The following is a 23,011-nucleotide window of genomic DNA, read 5'->3' on the forward strand; positions in this document are numbered from 1 at the left end:
TCTTTTTGTATTATTTTAATAATTTTTTTTGACAAATATATATGGAGTTTTACTATTGAGGAAAGATCCTTCTTAAAGAAACAGCAAATTTCTGAAAGGAGACAAAAACAGGAGATTTTCAGGAGACACAAGAACCAACTATTTCTGGTTGTGCCCCCCATGTGAGACGGGCCAATGTCATCATTCTGAATCCCTCCCCCACCATCTAAAAGCAGACAGAACATCATTAGACTCTCCATTAATATGGAACACGAGGTGAAATATTAGTGTCTCATCAAGGCACACAAGCATTGAAAAGCATCAGCGATGAGTTGTTGTTTCTCCATTTGTTGGTTTGTTGGTCCCGTGGGGCAGAACGACTGTACAAACTACAAATTCATAGAAAAGGGGAGCACAGGAAGGGGCTTTGCAGGATAAAATTCATCAGTGTACATGGGAATCCAGTCTTCAGAGATTCCAGGAGAGCCTTTGTCTTTCAGGGAGACGTTGAGCGACTTGCAGAGGCGTGGCTGAAGCTGCCGCTGGGACTTGAATCTACAGAGGATGGAGCTCCGACAGCAGTCTCCTCTGCTGCTGCATGAAGTCCTGCAGGCTGCGCCGGCCCTGTCTGAAGTTGCTCTCCCGCCTGGAAAAAGGAAGGATGACTTGCAGCCTGAGGAGAGTTTCGATGTTGCTGAAACTGCGGATCTGGGACGTCTTGAGCGTGTCGAGCACAGTGGATGGAAGGTAGCCGGACAGAGGGTCCAGCCACTTTTCCTTCCACGTCTTCATCTCAAAGCTAAGAGACACCTGGTCGGGCAGGTCCTCCTTGTACAGGCGGAACACCAGACCGCTGAGGACGCTGGTTTCCACTTTGGACATTGCATAAGGCACAATCTCCAAACATCTCAACGTATCCAACACCTTTTCGGTGAAAAGTTCGCTGATTTCTACCTTCGAGTGGTGAACAACTTTCACGCTCACAGACTCTTTGTAGAAGTCGCTCAGGGGCTCGAGGAGCACGGGATGCAACATGGTCACGTTGAGTTTGGAGGCCAGGGACACGGCCTCCTCAAACCAGCTTTTGTGATGGACGTCGATGTCGCTCTCCAGTTTGCAGAGGGCCGCTTTCACGTCGGGCAAGTTGTTCACAGCAATCAACACGTCCAACGGTTTGCCCTGAAGAGCGGCGCTGAGCTTCTGCGTGGCCCTCAGGACGTTCTTCTGCACCACCGTGGAAAAGATGAACTCAAAGTTGCAGACAGCCTCAAAGAAGGAGGCCGCCTGCTGCTGCTCCGACGTGCTTCCCTCCACCTTCAGCTCATTCAAACACAGCATGACTGCTTCCAAGATCTCCACCATAACTTCATGCATGTCGTGACTTTTCTCCCAGTTCTTCACCAGCTTGTCCCTCAGCTCGTTGCCCCGCCCCTCATCCTGCTGGAACACGTACAGGATCGTGTCTTCCAGTTTGATCTGGCGCTGTGCGTCCTCGGTGAGCCAGTGCAGCAGCCTGGTTATGAGCGCCGCTCCGCCGGCCGCCTGCTCCACAGGAGAAGACTTGGCCAGCCAGCCGTTCAGCGACAGAGCAGAGCTAACCGTTCGGACAATGTGTGGGTACTTCTCGGCGATAGCCGAGCTCACGGCCCTCATTTGGGCTCCTACTTCCCCAACGCTCAGGGAGGCCTGACCCCTGCAGTACTCCATGTTGAGCCCCCACTTCTCAGACAGTGCAATTTCAATGGCCTCACAAAGGACCAGCGAGTCGTCAGTGAAGGGGATGAAAGCCAGAGTTTCCTCACACTGGATGTAATCTTTTTTCAAGTACCTGACGCACAGCGGGACGTACAGCTGCCCGTCTATTTCAACCGCTTGCTCGGTGATGATGGTGAAGAACTGGGAGTCCCAGAGCTCCTTGATGATGTGCTCGCGCTGCTGAGGCTCATAGAAAGACACGGCTGCTCTGGAATCGGGGACGGTCATCAGCATCACCTCTTCATCTGCAGGTTCCTCCTCTCCGTCAGCTGCTCCCTCCCCCACGCCAGACCAGGAATTGGTAGCTTCAGGTAGAATCCGGCCTAAGCTTTCTGGTTTACAAACAGAAAGAAGACACCGTAAAGCCGTGTTCACGCCAAACGCGATTCCCACGTCAGATTCATGCACGCCGCGGCCTCGGTTCAAATTCGCTGCTCGACACAAATGTGTTCCTAACCCTGATGCTCCCGCCGCATGTGGGAGGAGCTGCTGTCATGTACATGCAAGCTTTGACTGTAGATCTCATTACAATGCATAAAGACAAAGAAGATGGAGGCAGATCAAGTATTTTCTAAAAAAGTGTCGGTAATCCCGTCTCCATGTCTGGGTTCATGACATCATTCAGAGACTCTCCAGAAGGCTGAGCTTCACCGTCTACATGCTTCTGAATGACGGCTGCTACTTCTGTCTCTGTGAACCAGTTAGATTAGCCCGAGAATAGAAAAAATAAAATGAGAGGATCTTATTAATGTTGGTAGAACATGTTGACTTTGGACTGTGGCGCTGTTCACGGGCCTCAGCTGAGTCTCTGATTGGTTGATGCACTACAGACTCTCAGATATGTGAAGACAGGTGTTTCCAGTTGGCGTAGAACTCTTGCTGCGCTGCTGCCAGACACCGCACCGGACGCTGAAAACGCCAGTCTGAGCGTGTCTGAACAGGGAGTTACAGTACCCGTGAAACTGGACAGCCCTGTCGCGCGTACGGCGTTCGCTGTGAAAGCAGCTTAAAGCGGCGTGAAGGCACTCACCTGGGTCTAACTTTAGACGCTGGAGAGTTTGCATCACCTGAAAGAGACGAGGCTTTAGTCAGACTGAAACAGTAACACAGCTCATCTCACCATGAAGGACTAAACTACACACTCATATTTAGAAACCTCCTCAAATTGTTTGGGATATTTGTGTTTTTTGCTCAAATGCTGCAAAGCGACACCAACCAATGACCTCTAGACTTGATGCTTTCATCAGAACAATGGTCTGAAATGATCATGAATATTACTTTTCTATTTCCAAGCATTCGCTACACTTATTCCACTCAATAATCTGCAGCCTGAAGCCCTTGAGAAGCATTTTCGGACACAAACCCGCCTGCAGCCCGGGACCAAACAGAATAAGATTCTGCTTTCATGGATGTTCAGTAGACTTTGTAAAATACGTTTTAGTCACATTATCTAGTAATCATGAATTAAGAATTGTTTTTTATTTTCTCACTAATTCATTTATTAATCTTCTAATCCGTTTGTTTCCTGCTGAGGCCTATCCCGGCCACTCGTGGGCGAAGGCAGGGGACAGGGACCAGTCTGTCCCAGGGCCACAATCACACATCCATGCACTCTCACATTCACACCTAGAGACAATTTACAGTGACCAATTCACCTATGAAGCGTGTTTTTGGACGCTCGGAGGAAGCCAGAGTCCCCGGAGGAAACCCACGCATGCACGGAAGAACATGCAAACTCCATACCAGAAAGGTCCCCCCCCATTGGTATTCTGGTTCAGGTCCCCCGGCCTCTGTGAGGCAAGAGCGCTAACCACTGCGCCACCTTACATTCTCCCTTAACATAAATTCACTAATTTACAATTTAAACTCACTTTTATCTGGATCACTTGCCTTATTGTTTAGTAAATGTGTCAATTATTTCACATCATAATTGGTTAAAAGCTTTCGTGCTGTTATAAAAACTTTCAAAGCCTGATTAAGCTACTTCAGACTAATGCACTAAAAAGCCCTACTGTTTAGACTGAAGCAGAAGGGAAACAGAAAGAAAAGCTAACAAAAAAGGCCCACAAAATGTCAATACTTTTTTCAAACCTAAATCCAGGCACCAAAGCACGGTGAGTTTTACCTGCGACAGGTAAGTGCTGCTCTCCGGATCCACCTCGGCGCTCTTTTGGACGACCTCTGGCAGCCTCTGCAGCGCAGTGGAGTGATAGAGGAGCATGAGCTGGTCCGTTCGACTGCCTCTGCACACCGTCCTCTTCAGCAGGTCCCTCAGAGAATTGAGGGTGGTCTTCATTCTGTCACACTCCATGCTGACGCTGGGCAGCACGGCCACCAGTCTGAGCAGCAGGCTCACCGCTGGATGATTCCTGGATTCTGGATGGGCCAGGGTTTCGGCTATAGATGTCGGAGGGGCGACGTCCTGGTACTTCTCTCTCCACACGGCAGCCCAGGTGTTGACTTCAGCCTCCACCTCGCAGAGGTAGAGGGTGAAGGGCCTTTCCCCAGACTCTACCGGCTGAGGATTGCAAGCGGGCAACAAAGACAGGACTGACAGTGCATTCAAGTGGCCGTCTGAGAAGCAATACTTCATCTCCTCGATGAGACTTTGCAGCAGAGGAATGCTCAGGTTCTCTCGGTAGTAAATTTCAGGAGAATCGTAGCTGCTGGCTTCCTCTGAGAAGCAGACTTGTTCAGGAGCCACCTTGGTTGCCAGTTGGAACGCCTGTTCAAACCAAAGCGAGTGCACGCTGCTGATGTTCTTCAGCATTTTGCTGAGACTCTCTATGATGGTGGGGATTTTCTCCACCTCACAGAGGATGTCGGCAGGGTTGCCGCAGCGGAAAACCGTGCTGCAGTTACGAAGCGGAGCGCAGGCGTTCTTCAGAATCACTAGAGTGATAATTAAGTCCATGTTCCTTAAAGCCGTGGAGAGGACCTGAGCGTGCATGGACCTGGCCCCTGTGGCTGTGGAGCTCACAGCATCCAGGCAGCTCAGGATGCCCTCCAACGTGTCGGTGAGAATGTCGAAGAAGTCCTCCCTCTTCTTCCACCTGGAGCAGCAGGTCTCTGGGATTTCCTCCAAAGCTTCCCTGGGGTTGTTCAGCAGACCGTCAACAGCTTGTGCCAACTGTCTCTGCAGGCACGGAGACTCGTCAAAGAACAGCAGCAGGTCCTCCGCGATGTCCAGCATTTTCGCCACCGAGGGGCAAGGCACGCTACCCGCCAGCCACTGGGCCAGCCCACAAGACTCGCTGGGCGTGACGACGCAGAGTGGGTAGCTCTTCAGGAACTCCAAAGACATTTTCTTCAGGGTTTGATAGCCTAAACCTAAATACATAAAAGCCTGGCCTCGACACTGAGACATGGGTAACCCCCAGTCCTCAGTAAGGAGCTTTGCAAGTTTACTTGCTTGCATCTCAACATCAGAGCTTTCGTCAAAAGGTAAGAAACCCATGAGCTCTACTTTAGGAGAAGATTCCCGAACATACCTGACAAAAACAGGCAGGTAAGTCGTATCGACGATTCTGACAGCTTTGTCTGTGATGAGAGAGAAAAACGGGGACTCCTGAATTTCTTCAAGTATGACTTCTCTGATGGCATTCGTCAGGAGGCTCAGCACTTCTTCATCACCAACAGGGGGGGCGCTCTTGCCCTCGCTTCCAAACCAGTGGCACATCTTGAGGTCCTGAAAGTACAGTTCCTGCTCTTCTTCTGAGAGGTCGCTCAGCCCGAGGTTGGTTTTCCCCAAATGTGCAGCCAGCCTGAAGAGCGTTTGCAGGTTTCGACGATTGTCTTCTGTGTGTCCGTTCTGATCTGCAGGTTTCACCTCAACATCTTGAACCCTTTCAGGTGACTGATGGACTTTGTGCTCTTCAACTTCCTTCTCCACACAATCCACTAGACAAAAAGAGGCAGAAAAGAAAACGGGCGCCATTATAGCGACACAAGAGCTGAACGGACAACAGAAAAACATCTCCACATACCTTCCATGCTGTTTTCAATGTTTCTCACCAGACTTTTAGACTCTTTGTCCTGCGAGAAGAACAAGACACATTAGTTCATCTGGTTTAGATTTGGGTTTAAACTCCAATCATCTCTTTGCTCTACAATTAAATCATTCTCAGTGGTCATTAAATAAAGATTAGGCTTTCTGAGCCAAAATCTAAAAAACCTGTGTTGTTTTTTCTAGACAGTTTCTGCAGAGCAGCAGGAGTTCAGTGGAAATTCACCTCTGAGAGGTGGGCAACAAACCCAACCACGCTCTCATTGCTATTTAGTCAGACACTCTCGCGCCAGCTTCCAGCCCCTCACACCCCCAACCTAACATTACCGGTGCAACTAAAATGGCAAGAAACATCAGAGCTATCCAGCCGTACGGTTTAGATCCAGATTCCAGCTCAGACGAGGAAAACAAAGACGTACATGGATCTATTTGACTGCACCATTTGTTCTCTCCTGCTTCGGATTCTCAAGAATTTGAACAAAGAAATACTCAGAAATGCACTTTAATTCTTAATTTTCTTCATATATGTCGTCCATCATCAGCAAAACGCCGTAAGAACATGTTAAAAACAGCTTTTTCAATAGAGTGGGTCTTTAGGAGTGGAAAAAAAGAAGAAAACGAAAAGATGCTGTGAAGCACAGAATACTGAGCTCATCCTGCTTATTTGCTATGTTATTTGAAGAGTCAATTCGTGTCACTCCTGACAGTTCTATGACCTCATAGTTCACCTGACAAAGTGACAAAAGGCTTCAAATGTGACTAATTTTGAAACGGGGGCCTAAACTACCCAGCATGTTTACTACCTTCTGAAAACTGGTTTTCAGAAAAGGGGATTTCAAAATACAGTCTACATTATTGGAGGGAAATAAGAATTAAATATCAGCTTTCAAACATTCTTCTGTATTAAAGGAGAGAGTTGCATTAAAGTGGGAAAAACATCTCTTTTTTCTGTTATGTAAAATTAATGGATTAATGGTTCAATATGGACCAAACATTTGCACACATTTGATTCTGGTTGGGGAAAACAAACCCAACACATTTACAAAAGTGGAAAGATTAAAAACTTTATCGTGACGTTGAGGAGTGAAGGTACGTACCAGACAGATGCCCTCCAAGGCTTGTGGAGTCACCTTCAAGCACTGGGTCACCATGCGGTCCAGGTCTCTGCTGTAGTCTGTGCTTACCTGCAGCATGGCCAAACATGGAGACCTGTCTTTGGGATTTGTGTGTCTTAGGTAGTCCAGGAACCTTTTGTGGCGCATTACAACCCCACAGTCCTCCAGTACAGTACTGGGGAGCACAGACATGATCCTCAGCAGAATGTTGATGTTCCCAAAGTACTGCATCAGCGGCAGACGCAGTGTATGAAATATGGAGCTTGGGATGGTCACAGAGGCCACTTTGGTCTTCCAAGTCACTCTCCAGCAGCACAGCTCCGTGAAGAAGTTGTCTGCGTCTGGAAGGTCACTGCTGTAGAGCGGAGGCTTCGACTTCAAGCTCTCAAACATGTAACTGACTGTGACGGAGCATGGCACCAGCGAGAGGAAGTTGAGAGCTTCTCTGTGATCATCTGAGAAGTAATCCTTCACAGCATTGATGAGGTTGTCTATGAGAGGCACACTCAGGCAGTCTTTGTAGTACCCCACGGGCTTGATCATCCCGTCTCTAGGCAGAGAGTTTTCTGGCACTTCGATCTGTACTCGAAGGCTCTGGGCGATGGCGCAGGCCTCGTCAAACCAGTTCTGATGAAAGACCTTCATGTTCGTTTTCACTCGGTTCAGCGTGGCCACAATGCCGCTGATCTGGGACAGCTGGGATGCCGTGCTGAACTGGTCTTTCTGGAGTCCCGCACTCAGCTCTCTGGTGAAGGAGCAGGCGTTCTTCAGGACCACCATGGCGATAATGAAGTCAAACTCCATGACCTTGCGGAGGAGGGCTCCTGCTTGGTCAGACACGGACAGCGTCCATCTCTGTGGGCTGCTCTTGATCTTCTCAAGACACTCAACCAACGGCTCTAGAATCTGCACAAAAGCTTCGTAGGAATCGTGCTTCTCGTGCCAAACAGAGCAGAAGGCCCCCTGTAACTCCTGAACCTTCTCAAAGCTCTCTCTAAGACCAAACGCAATGACGTGGTCAAGCTGCTTCTCTAAAGGAGCGCTGCCGCCAAAAAACGCCACAACCTCTTCAAACGTGTCCAGTGCTCTCTTAACAGCGGGGGCTGGGATGGATTTTGACCACCATGTGTTGAAAGAGTAACAAGAACAGTGGGTGCTTATAGCCAGAGGGTGCTTCTCCTGAACTTTGCAGGCAAAGGCCTTTAGCTTGTAGGAAATGTCACCAGAGCCGAGATACGCTTGACCTCTGCAGTTACTCAAATCCAGATGCCACTCCACAGTGACGATGTCCATCAGCCGCTGGACCATCGCGTCACAGTCCAGATCTGCTTGAATAAATCCCATCAGCTCCAGACGCATCACATCAAAACTGTCCACAAATCTGAGGAAGAGCGGGAGATAATCGCTGTCCCCGAGTCTCACAACGCGGTCGATTATCAGAGAGAAGAAGGAGGTCCCCACCTCCATGAGGATGCCCTCCCTGACAGCGCTCTCACACACAGCCAGGACTTCTTTCATCTCAGACTTGGTCACATACTCCACTTCTCCATCCTGGCCTGTACCAACATCACTGTGTGGCCTGGTTTGACTGCTGTAAGCAGAGGTCACTGCGGCCTGCAAAGCAGACTTCAGAGCCTCTCGGTCAGTCTCTGCGCATTTCATCTCCACCAGCCTGTCAGCATCCATCTCCAGGTTTATGAGCTGCAGCTCTTCTTCAGTGTCCTTCTCTGCATGGTTCCCATGGACTGCAACTGAAATGAAGGAGGGGACAAATGCTTTTCAGTTCACAAGAGAACAACTATTTTACTCATTTCAGGTACCTATTTTACCAAATTAATGTTGAAAATCTTTTAACTGACAGAAGAGATCACATCACTCCTGTGTTAGTTTCACTTCACTGGCTCCCAGTTGATTCTAGAATCAAGTTCAAAATCCTCATGCCTACCTTTAAGGCCTTACATGGTATGGCCCCATCCTATATTAAAGACCTCATAGTTTCTTACCACTCAAATAGAACAATTCGGTCCCAAAATGCAGGACTGCTTGTGGCTCCTAGAATTAGTAAAAGTACGGTTGGAGGTAGAGCGTTTAGCCACCAAGCCCCTGTTTTATGGAATAAGCTTCCAGCTCATGTAAGAGAGGCCGACTCAGTTTCTACATTCAAAGTTAGACTGAAAACATTCCTCTTTGGAAAGGCTTATTGTCAGACTAGCTAGTATTCAGAGATTATTTAAATGAATGTTAATGTCTTTAAATTAAAATTAATAACAATAACAATTAGTTGTTAGTAGGCTGCTAGTAATTTTGAAGCTGGGGTAACTATGGTGCACTGGGGTTCTGTCCTCTTTTCTCATCTACTTCTACCCTCCTTCTCTCCTCTGTTCTTGATAAGTATTCATCATTTAGTTTTCCATGCCTCTGTTTGGTGCAGTGAGATTCATGTATTGTCCCTCTGTCCCTCTCCCCTCCTGGGGAGTGGGACAGAGGGACTGCTTCCAGAGTGAGGGAGTGCTTCCAGATTGCAGTTGGCTCATTCGTGCTCCTGTTCCTGACCGTGTACCTCGTCTCTGGCTCGCCTCTACTACTGCCCCTACACCTGGCTGTGGATCCTGCCTCTGGCTCGTCTCTGTTCTGTACCTGACCGTGTACCTCGTCTCTGTTCCTGCCCCTACACCTGGCTGTGGATCCTGCCTCTGGCTCGTCTCTGTTCTGTACCTGACCGTGTACCTCGTCTCTGTTCCTGCCCCTACACCTGGCTGTGGATCCTGCCTCTGGCTCGTCTCTGTTCTGTACCTGACCGTGTACCTCGTCTCTGTTCCTGCCCCTACACCTGGCTGTGGATCCTGCCTCTGGCTCGTCTCTGTTCTGTACCTGACCGTGTACCTCGTCTCTGTTCCTGCTCCTACACCTGGCTGTGGATCCTGCCTCTGGCTCGTCTCTGTTCTGTACCTGACCGTGTACCTCGTCTCTGTTCCTGCCCCTACACCTGGCTGTGGATCCTGCCTCTGGCTCGTCTCGCGCCCCCAACTCCGGCTGGACGAAACCCGTATGCTGGACTTTAAATATGTCGTTTTTTCAAATCTACTTTGAATGAAAATGCTATTTATTTTTTTCTCTTTTGAATCAGTCAAATGTATTACAATAAATGTCTCTGTGGAAGTGATCCTGAATGGTAAGATATGAGGAAGATATGAGCACGATGTGAGGAAAACTCACGACGTGCAATATTAGTGATCAATATGGCGATGACAAAATAACTTGTGATAAATGAACAATTAGCAGAATAACTAGAAACATTGTTTCAATTTCATTGCAACAGTTTGATTCAAATAAGCGTCATTATAACTCCAATTACACTCCAATGGCCCTCGTCTACATAGGAGGCAGCATCTAACATTAAAAAAAGGCTCCATCTGATTGGTCAAAAAGGGATTATTTGATTTGTTGAATACTTTAAGCTACCATAAGATTGTCTTAGCCCATTTACCATTTATCTCAATTTTCACCAACATTTGCGTTATGTGCATTCACAGCTTGATAATGCGATGACATTAGGTTTGCGATTTATTGTGCGGGCCTACTGAAAAGCTTATTTTAGCTCACTCTGACAAACTGCCACAGAAAACGATTTCTGTATAATTAAGTAATACTTATCCAAACCCACATGAATTATTTTTTTGTGTTTTTAGGAAGAGGGCTCCTTTAAATGCACAGCTTCAAGAAAATAACTTGATAAATCTTACCTTGTGGAGTTATCTCTGCTGTGTCATCCTGTGAAAATACAGCCACACAACACGTTACCGAGGAACGAAAACACAAAAATCCAAGCGATACGCATCGTTTTAGTGTCTACTTACAACCTGCAGCAGCTGCAAGATCTCTGGATGTTTCTGAACAAACGTCTCCACCATTTTTTCCACATTGAAATGTACATCCTGGTTCACATAAACGAATGCTTTGCTGCACAGCCGTTGGTCCACTGGCGTGGCTTTCAGGAAGACGTGGCACCGCTCCAGGACCATGTGGTACTGGCCGTACACGTCTGCCTCGGCGTTCACACAGGGAACTGTACCTAGCACCTTCAGCAGGCTCTGAACGTTGGGGTAAAAGCCAATATCTGGTATCTTCAGAGTGGCGAACACCGTGGTCGGCAGGATCCTGCGCTTGCTCGCATGTCTCCACTTCACCTCCCAGCAGCCGAGCTCTTCGTAAAACGTGTCGGGCCGAGCAAGATTGTTCAAGTTTGCATCGGCTACTTTATCCCTGCGAATGCTGAAATTATGGTCAGCCATGTAAGACGGAACCAAGGAGAGCCATCGCAGAATCCTCACCATCTCTATGCTGAACACCCTGTTCACCTCAGCAATGAGGTACTGCAGGATGGGCCGGCTAAGAGTCTCTCTGTAAAAGTCCTCCAATGGCATCTCAGCTGCCTCTCCCTGACCCATCTCCGGTTTTGTGATCTCCACTGCCAGCTTCTTTGCTCGACTCATGGCATCTGAGAACCATTTTCTGTTAAGTATTGCAAGATCCTGAAGGTATTTGTTGACCAGCTTCAAGGCGTTGGAAATTGTGTACTGCAACGTGCTGCTGATGCTTATGATCCCCCTGAGACTTGAGTTGAGTATGCTCACGCAGCACAGGGTGTTCTTTAGAACTACAAGTGTGATGATGAAGTTGAAATTCTTCAGAATGGGCTTGAGCTTGGCCATCCGCTCAGCCGTGTCTTCGTCCACCTTTGAGATGACCTCATTGATGCAGTTCAGGATTGGTTCAAGGATTTCTAGCATGGTCTGGAAGGCATCAGTGCTGTACTCCCAGTTCCCGGCGAGGCTGGCTTTGATCCTTTCAACCTCTCCCTTTATATGCCCGTATGTCACCTGGATCTTCCCCTCTAATCGCTTGCTGAGCTCTGGCGTTCTCCTGAGTAACGACGCCACTTCTTCTACCGAATCGGCCACTTTCTGGATGGCAGGCACAGGCATGCAGCGGATTATCCAGATGTTGAATGCATAAGGGTCACTTGGTGACAAAACTACCTGTGGATGCTCTTGTAGGATTTTGCAGGTAAGATCTCGCATCTTTTGACACATGCTCCCTGTGACCACATAGGTGAGGCCCCTGCAGTGCTCCATTCTCAGACCCCACTTGTTTCGCAGCTCAGAGATTAGCATATAAAACAGACTCTCCGCGTCTAAGTCACATGGCAAAAAGCCAATGAGGTGCTTCTGCGGGAAACCAGTCACTGTGACGGACCTGATGAAGACTGGAATCTGTTCCTTTCCCTCGATGTTGGTCGCATCCTGAAGCAGAATGGAGAAGAATCGGGCGAGTCGTAAACTGGTCTGAATCTCCTCGCGCATCAGGTCCTCGCTGAACTGCAAGATCTCCTTCTTGTCAATTTTCTCTAAGCAAACATGATTTTGAACTTGGTGGCCCCTTGCGCCTCCTATTGGCTCATCAGTTTTTGCTCCACTGATGCTAAATCCAGTCATTGCTAGAATTTCCTTGAAGAAAACTTTCAAAACATCTTCCGCCTTTGAGGTGGTTCCAATCCCGTGGCTTTGGGGATCTACTTCTGACGCCAGAGGGGCCCTGTTTTCACCAGACACTTCTATTGTCTCCTCTGCTACTTCTGATGCTGAATTTCCTGACAAGATACAAGACATACAGTATATGTGAGAACTGAAGACACTGCATTCACATCCAATGTCTCTGCATTTTAATACAAATTTTAAACGGCAAAGAATCAAGACGTTTATGCACCCTTTGTTTTCTTCACGGCAGCAGGTTCCTCTTCTGACTAAATGAAGGGAAAACACGGACATTTTACTTGAAGTTGCCTCCATGTTGGATGGACTCAAACAGTTGCATCAAAGATGGCGTAAAAGACTTACAGGCTCTTGAGCTCGTTTCCTGCTGTTTTCTGACTGGTTATTCACAGTGAAGTCAAATATTGTGGGAACAGCATCTTCCTTTAGGACAAAGGTGGAAGCATCCTGAAAAATAGAAAGATGTGTCATGTTAGAAAACATGAGCTATGCTGAAACTATTTTTTACTCATGTAAAGAGAGGACAATCTCACATTAAGACTCTTTGCACAAACCCAGTTGGACATCGCCCACTTATGTTTATTTACATTTATTGGCAGGTTTGGGGGTCTTTAGACACTCTATATGGTTAAGTAGACACACAAAACAGACCTGCCACACAACATTTGACTTCTTTCAGTTGTGTTAACTCTTCTTTTGTTTGCAACATCGTCACATTATGATCATACACGGTGGAATTTCTGCCACAAACATTCGCTTCTGCTCATGTTAAAGATGAAATGAGATCATCTTTGCATGTTTTAGGGTTTGTATACATGAATGAGTATGTGAGTTGGCTGTGTCTGTGTAGATCTGTGTAAATGTGTGTGTGCAGGTCTAATCAGGTGTGCAGGTATTTCAGTGTGTAGATGTGTGTGGTTGTGCACAGAAAGCAGTTCCATATATATTTCAGACTAGGCCTGGGCGAAAAATCGATTGAATTTATTAATTCGAATTTTTTGTTATGGCCAATTTAAAAAATAACTACATCGAGTTTTTGTGTAATGGCGCATTTTTGGATCCCCGGAGCTTCCTTTCACACGACAATATGGCAAGAGACAAACAACAACATCATAGCACACACAAAACAGCAAGCGACAAAAATGGCTACTGGTGAGAGTGGGAAGGAACAAAATCGTCTGTTGTTTGGAACTGGTATGAGTTTGCTGCCACAGACGTGGAGCAAGACACCCCACGCTGCAACATTTGCCTAAAGCACATCGCAGTCAAAGGCAGCAGCACCACAAACCTATTCCAACATCTGAAACGGAGACATCCAGACGAATCTGAAAAATGCCAGTCACCCGAAGGCGAACAAAACCGCAGTGACCAAAAAAACATAGCTAAAAAACCGCTAACTGGAGCCGAATCCTTTGCACAAGGCACAGTGGAGAAGAATTACCGAAGCGGTCGCTTTGCATATAGGCAAAGACATGGTACCCATGGATACCGTGGAGAAGACAGGGTTTATTAAGAGAGTGCATAATCATGCCATGTATCCCTGAATGTTGTTGCATTGTTTGGGCTAGATACAATGAAAGAAGTCACTCTGTATTTTTCCTCAGATTTGAATGTATTGTTAGTTCTTTAGAAAATGGTGCTACTCTCAAGTGAATGTTTGTCTCTTTTTAGTCTAGACTACAAAGTGTGACTTTCATTCCCAGAGTGAGTTCATTTATTTATTATTCATCCCAGAAATGGGGGTTACATTTGTCTTGTGTTTGATTAAAGCAAAATTTGCTTTATGTTGTCTGAAGTTTGTACTTATTGCTTTCCCTAAGGGGGGGTGTCAGGAAATAAATCGGAAATGGAATTAAAAAACATTAAATCGGACATTTTAGTTTTAGGCCATATGGCCCAGCCCTATTTCAGACCAAAAGTCTTAAGCAACTTTTGCTGTCTATTCTGCATTTTACCTTCTTCCTTCTTTCTATGTTCCTTCTTTCTGCCCTTTCATTGTCTCCATTTTTTTCCCAGGGGGCAGCAGATGAGATGTACCCTGGAGGTGCTGGCACCTTCAACCCCTTTCATCAGAGCATCCATCATTGGAAGTTGGACTCTTAGAATTTGTAGCTTGAAGATGACTGCTGTTATTTTGGACCTAAACATTTTATTTTTTATTTTTTTACATTTATTTGCTAAAGGGAAAAAAAGATAAATGAAATCAACAATAGCAAGTAAAAGCATATTTAAATGGTCATTTCAAACTATGAGTTTTGAATGCTGATAAAATGTTTAGATTATATAAGTTAGACCAAACCTACATCCTTGCTTTGCAGTTTGATTGTCTGGACACATTGGATAGGGCAGGAACTTCTGCTTGAAGCCCCCATCCTGAGTAAGTAGAGCTGAGCGACATGGCCAAAAAATACAAATGGCAGATTTTTTTAATCCAAATTTCATTTTTGATTTTAATCATTTTTTTCTCCCTGCTTTTAATTTAACAAAAATTACAAGTGGTGGGTTATATTTAATAAAAACTATTTTATTTTAACATCTCTTTTGGAAATTGTCTCAAAAACAAAGTTTTACTAAATACCAGCTGTAAAAATGTTTGCAGATCAATGCAGATGTTTGGGAGCTACCGCTAGCTTGAGCATCTCCTAAAGAGAAATACCAGAACGCACTCGGCGGAGCATTTTTGGCGGCAAACGCCTTGAAACGGATTTTGCTGCGATTGGTTTGATGCTCCAAGTTTGAATCACAACCCCAGAGCCCAAATTTTCTTTTTTTAATTAAAAAAAATAAACAACCAAATGATTCCATTATTTAAAAAAAAAATTATAGATGTTATTTTAAAAATTATATTACTTTAAATACATACAGAGGAAGTCAAAACATCATGAAAACATCAAATAAAAACAGTTTTTTGTAACCCTTGTGCTATCCTAGGCACTTTAACGTTGGGAGTTGGGTCATCTAGATCAGTGTTTTTCAACCTTTTTTGAGCCACGGCACACTAGTGTGCCGTGGGAGATGGTCAAGTGTGCCTTGGGAAATTGCCCTCATTAACTGATCTAAAAACATTTCCCATCTCCAGGATTTCAGTTCTTTGTTCATCCCAACAGGCCCCGATAAAACACTAAGAAATTGGGAATATGAAAGATCATAAAATACTTTTTTCTTTGTGTTTATTTGATTCTATTAAATACATTTTGATAAGGATGACGATACCGCGATTTAGCCGCAGCTTTAGCTATGTTAGGAAATGTTCCGCCCCTTTAACTGTCTCAACCAATCATTCTTGGGATCTTAATCACATGTCATCAGTCTGACCAATCAGAAGTGGTTAAAGTCTTCACTTCCTTGTTCTGAATTCTGCTGAAAAAGTCTCTCAGTTCTAAGAAAAATACCAGCTAAAGCTCGTCTTTAGCGGTGTAGCTTTCCACAGAATCCGGTGTCGAACCGTGGAAAAAGTGAACAAAACAATGAAGCTCAGAGACGGTTGTCTTTCTGGGTTCGGCGGATTATTGAACTACATCTCCCATGATGCATTTGGTTATTAAAGTGACAGTGTGAGCGTCTGGGTGCACGACTATCTCCTCTTAACGTCGTGAAACCACAACGACCACAAATCAAACAGTTTTTAAATCTTTTAACTTAACTTTTATTACATCTTTAAAAAACAGCTGCCACAATTTTTTCTGCCACAATTATCACAAAAATGCATGTGAGATCATGAAGGGACTGTGGATCAATACAGACCGAGTTTCTCCTTTTTTCTTTTTTTTTGAATGCCGGTGTGCCGCGGGATTTTTGTCGAGGTTGAAGTGTGCCGTGGCTCAAAAAAGGTTGAAAAACACTGATCTAGACCAGTGTTTTTCAACCTTTTTTGAGCCACGGCACACTTTAACCTCGACAAAAATCCCGCGGCAAACCACCATCCAAAAAAAAAAAAAAAAAAAAGCAGAAATTCATGGTCTTTATTGATCGACAGCCACCCCCCCGCAATCTCACGTGGATTTTTGTGATAATTGTGGCAGGAAGCAGGAAGTTGCGGCTGTTTTTTTCTAAGAGATGAAATAAAAGTTAAATTTGAAAAATTTAGAAACTGTTTGTTTTGTGGTTTTAAGACTTTTCACAAGGACGACTCATTGTGTACTGTCCCTTTAAGCCAATGCATCATGGGAGATGTAGTGTGAAAACTGCCGAAAAAGGGCAGAAAGACACGCGTCTCTGAGCTTCATTGTTTTGTTCACTTGTTCCACGGTCTGATACCGGATTCTGTGGAAAGCTACACCGCTAAAGACGAGCTTTAGCTGCTATTTTTGTTATAACTGAGCGACTTTACGAGCAGAATTGGGACAAGGAAGTGAAGACTTTAAGCACTTCTGATTGGTCAGACTGATGACGTGTGATTATGCCTTCAATAATGATTGGCGGAGACAGTTAAAGGGGCGGGACTTTTCCTTACACAGTTATAGCTGCAGCTAAATCGCGGCACCGTCATTCTTATCAAAATGTTTTTAATAGCAGGGCTCCAGACTAACTTTTTTCACTAGGAGCACAGTGGCCCCTAACTGAAAATTTTAGGGGCACAACCAGAAAATTTAGGGGCGCATACCGTAAATCAACATGCTAACCAAATCTACTAATTTCCACTGTATTACTATTGAATACTTTAATAATAGATGCAGAAATTACAATGTGCTGTTTCAAATTCAGTGTCACATTTTATTCTTCACTTTTGAAAATGCAACAAGGTAAACTGACAGCACCATCGCTGTCATGACAGTACAAATAGTAAAGAAAATAGATGGAAATGTATCTTTGTGACACCAAATAGGTGCAGCCAAGATGCACAATAAGCGTATTTGAGATCACCCAGGTGGACTCAACGCTGCGCAGATCACCTGGTGTGTGACATATATTTTTTGTTTTTGCTCCAACATCAACTGTCAATCATCACAAAAATATCGCGAGAAAGGGGTGGGAGCAAGGGGCAAACCTACCTAGACACAGCTGGAAACTGAACTGACTGAAAGCTGCCCTACAGACTACAAAACAATGCATTATGGGACATGTCCTGATGGTTTTTGTAGTTGAGTGATTAATTAAAATAATTTAAAATACCAATTCATTAAAAAAGGGTAGATGCATTACAAAACATTAAAATAATCGTAAAATAAATATATAATAACACAGATCACACTAAGAGGGAGAGGAATATTAAAACTAAATTGAATGTTAAGGACAACTCCAACTTCCTGTTGTCCTTCAGTCTCGCTGCAGATTCGCCTTCATCTCACAGCCCCCCACCCCGGCCTGGTCTCCCCGACGATCCAGGCGAGGTGCCGGTTCATCTCAAACACGTCTATCTTTGCATTTTCCCCACGTATTTTCAGTGTGTCTAAAACTAAATCTTGTCACTCGCACATATTTAAAGTTCAAGCCCCTGTCACGCATGTAGGTGTGGGACATTTATTCTCCTCAGCTGACCCGACTCCCGCGGGAGCGGTGTGCTGCCGTAACAACAGCCGTGCACGAGAACCATTTTATGCGCCGCCGTAACCGTAACCAAAACCTAAACCTTCCTCCGGTTCTGTGAGACCCAGAGAAAAGTTCAGCACGGACTGCATGTATTTAGAAAATTACGATCGAATAGATAGGTTCTAGAAAGGAAAGTAAGGAACTCCTTCATGTGGTCCGGGGAGGGAGGGGGCTGTCAGGTGTCCTGCTTTCAAGCCCCGTCCTTGTCCCGCCCCCAAGAGTCATTTACCCCACTGTGATTGGTTGGTCATCTCCGTGCACGACAATGAAAAAGTGTCATTCATTAAAACTGGCGGGCTGCAGTAACATTAAATTTTCATATTAAGGCGGGGGCCGCAAAATATCATCTTGGGGGCCGCAAATAGCCCGCGGGCCGCGAGTTTGAGACCCCTGCTGTGCACTAGCCGCAGGCCGGAAGAATGAATCAATAGTTCACTTACTCATAGCTCAGACGCACATATCAGGTTGTGACTATATTTGTCTCCGTTTCCTTCCCACAGATGTTTACGCGCGCGCGAATATCTCTAGGCCCCGCCCCTCCACATATTTTAGCCACTTACAGTGACTTATTCTTCTCACACGCAGTGGCCGCCTCACAGACGGGCATCACGCGAGAGTGTGTGCTCGCGTTTCATGAGCATGTGCGCGAGTGTGTGTGTCTGCCTGCATGCGTGTGCGCTTGCGTCACAGATTATTTCATTCATCATTGACGTGCCCCCTCCACATTTAATGTATAAAAAAATACGTAGGGTGGGGGAGGCAAATTAACTGGTCGCACATGTGCGACTGGATGTAAAATTCAGTCGCACACTCTCAAATTTTGGTCGCAAAATGCGAGCAATTGGTCGCAGTCTGGAGCCCTGAATAGAATTAAATAAACACAAAGAAAAAGCAATTTTAAGATCTTTTATATTCCTAACTACTCAGTGTTTTATCAGGGCCTGTGTGGATGAACAAAGAGCTGATTTCCAGGAGATGGAAAATGTTTTTAGATCAGTGAATGAGGGCAATTTCCCACGGCGCACTTGACCATCTCCCACGGCACACTAGTGTGCCGCGGCACACTGGTTGAAAAAAAACACTGATCTAGACCCAATAGACAGTGCGCTGAACCTTTTTTCTTCAATGATTTGTGAACCACACTGGTGTCCATGGATTACATGAAATCTTTCCACCTTTATCCACCTTTGTCATGGTAGGGAGAACACGTCAATATAAGGGTGGGGTCATCTAAGATAGCACAAGGGTTAATGAACTCCTGTTTGGATTTCTAATCAGTCTTTGCTCTCTGCTTTTGCTGTTTTCACGCCGTCTATGAAATCCCAAATGAGTTGTTTGTGTTTTCCTGCTGAAAAACGTCCCCATGAGAAGAGGGGTTTCAGTCAGTCACCTGTGGTCTGAACCAACAGGAAAGTCAAAATATAACCTGCTGAGAAAAGATTTACTGATTTACTGAAGAGGAGCAGATTGACAGGAAAAGCCCTGTCAATATGTATAATACTAATAAAGTTTTATACAAAGTGTTTTCTATTTTAAATATAGAATACAGTTTTTATAAATGTTTTATGAATTAATTTTGTTGCGTTTATCTGCCAGGTCCTCTCCGTGATCTACTTTAAAGTAGTCATGCTACTTGTTAGCATGATAGCATCGTAGCATCAGTGTGTAACGACACCCCTGTCTCCAAATCACACCTTTTGTAAAACCTCCTGTTGCTGCTGTGAGTCCAAACGCTTTATCTGCCAGTTCTTTCTGTATCCTGGTAAAACTGTCAGGTTTTGTTGCTTCATCAGTTTAAACTGAAGCTGCACGGAGGTGATTAGCAGAAGTTACAGGTGTCCTGGTTGCAGACAAGATTCCGTTTTATTCAAACTTTTTCGTGTGAATTAACGCTTCAGTGTGCAACATTTAAAACGGGTCATCGTTTTACTCATTTCAAAAAGTATATAAGCAAGAGTAAAACTGTTACACCGCAGTTTAGCTTCTGTGTTTACATACCTTTACAACGCGATCAACGTGAATCAGGGTATTCTGTTGCAGAGAAAGGCGGCTTTGCGCTTGTACACGTCAATGTTTTAACGCTTAAGCCATCATGTATTTCTGCACTCTTCTACCGCAGGAACAGCAACCAGCACAAAGGAAAGTGACCGTTTCTCCAGATAAGTAAAGGAGCAGCAGGTTGGACTCTTACCTGCTGGGAGATCATGGAGGACTCAAAGTGTTTGGAACAAAGTCTGTAGAGTTTATGCAGAGTTTCTGGGGGCTGAGAAGCCAGGTCTGTTCGCTGACAGTTGTTGGTCCACTGTTTGCAGCTGGAAATACAGAGGGAGGGGGGGCACAATCACACTTGAGACATGATGAATGAGTTCAAGTCACGGCGTTCAGCCACAAAAACATCTTTGATAATGTCAACCACACACTTCAGGGGGGGCCCAACAACATCAGTACATTCCCTGTTTTAGAAGATAGTTACAAAAAAACTTAAATAAAGAAAAGGTAATTTACTGTGTTTTCAAAGAGAAACCACTGAGGCTGAATGAGGATGAATCTCACAGCCAAAACACAGAGTCTATTCCATTTGATTCACTTTGATTCCACTTCTTTCCAGTTTTCTAATCTTGATTGAAAAAGATTTTAGTTTTCTAATAAAAAAACACTCATCAGCTAACTAGTAATAGTTAGGGTTACAATTATCAACAAAGGTTGAAGTATCATGAATAGAAATCTCTCTTTGGATTTGGTAAATGATCTGCACTTGGACTGGTAAAATAGAAATACATCTAATTAGAAGTTAGGAACTGAATGACAATAAAAATGTCAAAAAGCAGTTACAAAAAGCATCATAGTGGTGGAATTCGATGCATTCGCTTCATACCATTAACTAAAGCCTTTTGGAAAAAAAACCTTTATTAAATGTGTCATCAACGGTATGGATGAGTAAAACTATGTTGATTTAAGATTTGAAGTAATTATAATGGCATCATTTACATTTGTATATGGTAACGTATCTTGTACTTTTTATTTTTCCAATCCAGTCAAGACTCACCAGCCTACGTTTGGTTTATGTTTGGGTGTGTTTCTTTTGTTTGTTTTCATTAGCAATCTTTTTTTTTTGGTTGCTTGAAATAAATGAATTACAAAAAGAATCCCATTCCAAATTTCTTACAATAAAATAAACTAACATATGTTTTTGGATAAGAATCAATCAATAAATAGGAATCTGCTCACCCTAAAATAATTAATCGATGTTTGGATTTAAAATCCCACTATGATCATCTTTTTATCCATTCTAAAAGTATTCCCAGTGGTATTTTATTTATGCTGATGCTATTTTTTAGCCAAAATTATAAAAATTGTGTCATTATCTAGGGCATAGTTTCCATAGAGCAGCAGGAGTTCATTAGAAATTCACCTCTGAGTTGTGGGCGGGACTATTGGAGCAGAACAAGTCTGCTTTAACTTCCCGTCATCCGTCTTTTTATACTCTCACTAGCTTAAAGATCCCCACACCCCCAACCTCACATTATAGCAACAAGAAAAATGGTGAGCAGGGCTATCCATCCGTACACGGATCTATTTGTCTGCAGGTGGAGGCATCAGAATGGAGCAGAGCAGGGAGACTGTGGATGCATGCCGATACGTAACAACTATGAGCTTTTTCAAACTGCACTTTTTCATCTGCTCCTGAACGATTTAAATAAAGAAAATGATAAGCAATGTCATTTTGAATCTTAAATTTCTGTACCCATATCCTCTAGCATCAGAAAAATGCCACAAAAACGAATTAAAAACACCTTTGTCTTTCATGAATTGATTGATATTGGAATATTATTCATTTCAAGCAATCAAAAGTGTATTGATTTGTAGGTTAGGATAAAATGCAATAAAATTAAAGATGTTGGCACAGACTGAACAGACCAGTGAAATGCCACCTCAAAAATATTTAGTTCGAATAACATTTTCCTAAAGAAAAACCACTGAAAAGCGTAAGTTAGTAGTGTACTCCATGAGTAATTCGCTTTAGATGAAAGCATCTTCTGAATTCGTGTAGTTATAAGTGCCAATCATGAATAAGCGAATGTTCAGAATGAAGCTAAAACTAAAGTGAGCAGTAAATAAAAGCGCAGCGCCTCTTTTCTGTTGAGGACACGGGGAAAGACCTGCAGGCGAGCACGCTCATCGCTACTGTACTGATGGCTAACATCTACTGAAAACGCTCTCAGGACACAAACAACACCAATACACAACTCAACAATCAACAAGTCTTCTCACGGCTCCCGCTTGAGTTTATCTAATCACCTAAATAGTATCTTTGATGTATTGAGGTCAGGTTAGCAAACACGGGGACCGGGCCGACTTCAAACGGCTAATAATAATACATCGCTAAACATGTTTTTAAAGTGGTTTGTCTCTCTTTATAAAGGCTTCATCCGTGTCTAAGCGATTCAATGCGACTAAATGGGTTAAACGCGTTTAAAGTGTTGCGTTTCGCGTGTACTTTTCTTTCATAACCATCAAGACTGCGCCATTTGCACACAGTTAACGCTAGTAGTAGTTAGCGCGGTGCTAAGCTAGTGCTAACACTTACACATCTCGCGCTGTTTGGGATCAGCGGCCTGGTTTTCCCCTCAAAGCGACATAAATCCTAAATCTTACCGTTCCGGGTCCAACGGAAAGCTGAAAAGCTGCGAGTCTTTTCCCGACTCCCGCTGCTGGTAGTCACAGTTCGAGGCGGCGCAGCACTCATTCATTTTGGACAGGAGCTAGTTAGCAAGTCCGCTAGCTAAGCTGGGGGCCGCGAGCTGCCGAGGCTAACCGTGGCCAAACTCCTTTACAAAAGCATACCTTATACACATATGCAACCTACAAAGTTCACTTTTAGTATCGCCTTTGATTGGTCGTTCTTTGGATAACGAAGAAGAAATTTATTCCATCCTTTTACAAACTAAAGTTGGAAGCTGAGCTAGCAGTCGCCAAAAAACGTGTTTTCCCCTAACCAGGAACTGCCTCGATGCTATTCAGAATTCGCACCAGCAGGGGGCAGTATGGCGCCGTCGCGCTTCTCTAATGTCCGT

At 44.6% G+C, this 23,011-nt stretch overlaps 1 protein-coding gene across 1 annotated transcript; it reads right to left on the minus strand.

Moving 5' to 3' along the window:
- Positions 1 to 23,011, minus strand: LOC101155456 (uncharacterized). Its single transcript, XM_011483817.4, has 11 exons — positions 22,593 to 23,011; positions 20,128 to 20,248; positions 12,753 to 12,854; positions 12,622 to 12,658; positions 10,713 to 12,505; positions 10,599 to 10,626; positions 6,838 to 8,606; positions 5,721 to 5,769; positions 3,860 to 5,634; positions 2,765 to 2,801; positions 1 to 2,066 (listed from the first exon to the last, which is right to left on the minus strand). Exons 1-11 carry the CDS (start codon positions 22,685 to 22,687, stop codon positions 535 to 537), a joined length of 7,338 nt encoding a protein of 2,445 aa, XP_011482119.1. The 5' UTR covers positions 22,688 to 23,011; the 3' UTR covers positions 1 to 534.

This window comes from Oryzias latipes, chromosome 14 (assembly GCF_053564925.1).
Source record: "Oryzias latipes strain Hd-rR chromosome 14, Olatipes_Hd-rR_3.1".
NCBI lineage: Eukaryota > Metazoa > Chordata > Actinopteri > Beloniformes > Adrianichthyidae > Oryzias > Oryzias latipes.

Excerpts from the sequence above, each read along its gene's own strand:
- LOC101155456 (XM_011483817.4), bottom strand. The coding sequence starts at position 22,687 with ATGAATGAGTGCTGCGCCGCCTCGAACTGTGACTACCAGCAGCGGGAG. Across the intron at positions 12,659-12,752 it reads GGAAACGAGCTCAAGAGCCT|TCAGAAGAGGAACCTGCTGC; the intron begins GTAAGTCTTTTA and ends CCCTTCATTTAG. Across the intron at positions 12,506-12,621 it reads TGCCGTGAAGAAAACAAAGG|GAAATTCAGCATCAGAAGTA; the intron begins GTGCATAAACGT and ends GTATCTTGTCAG.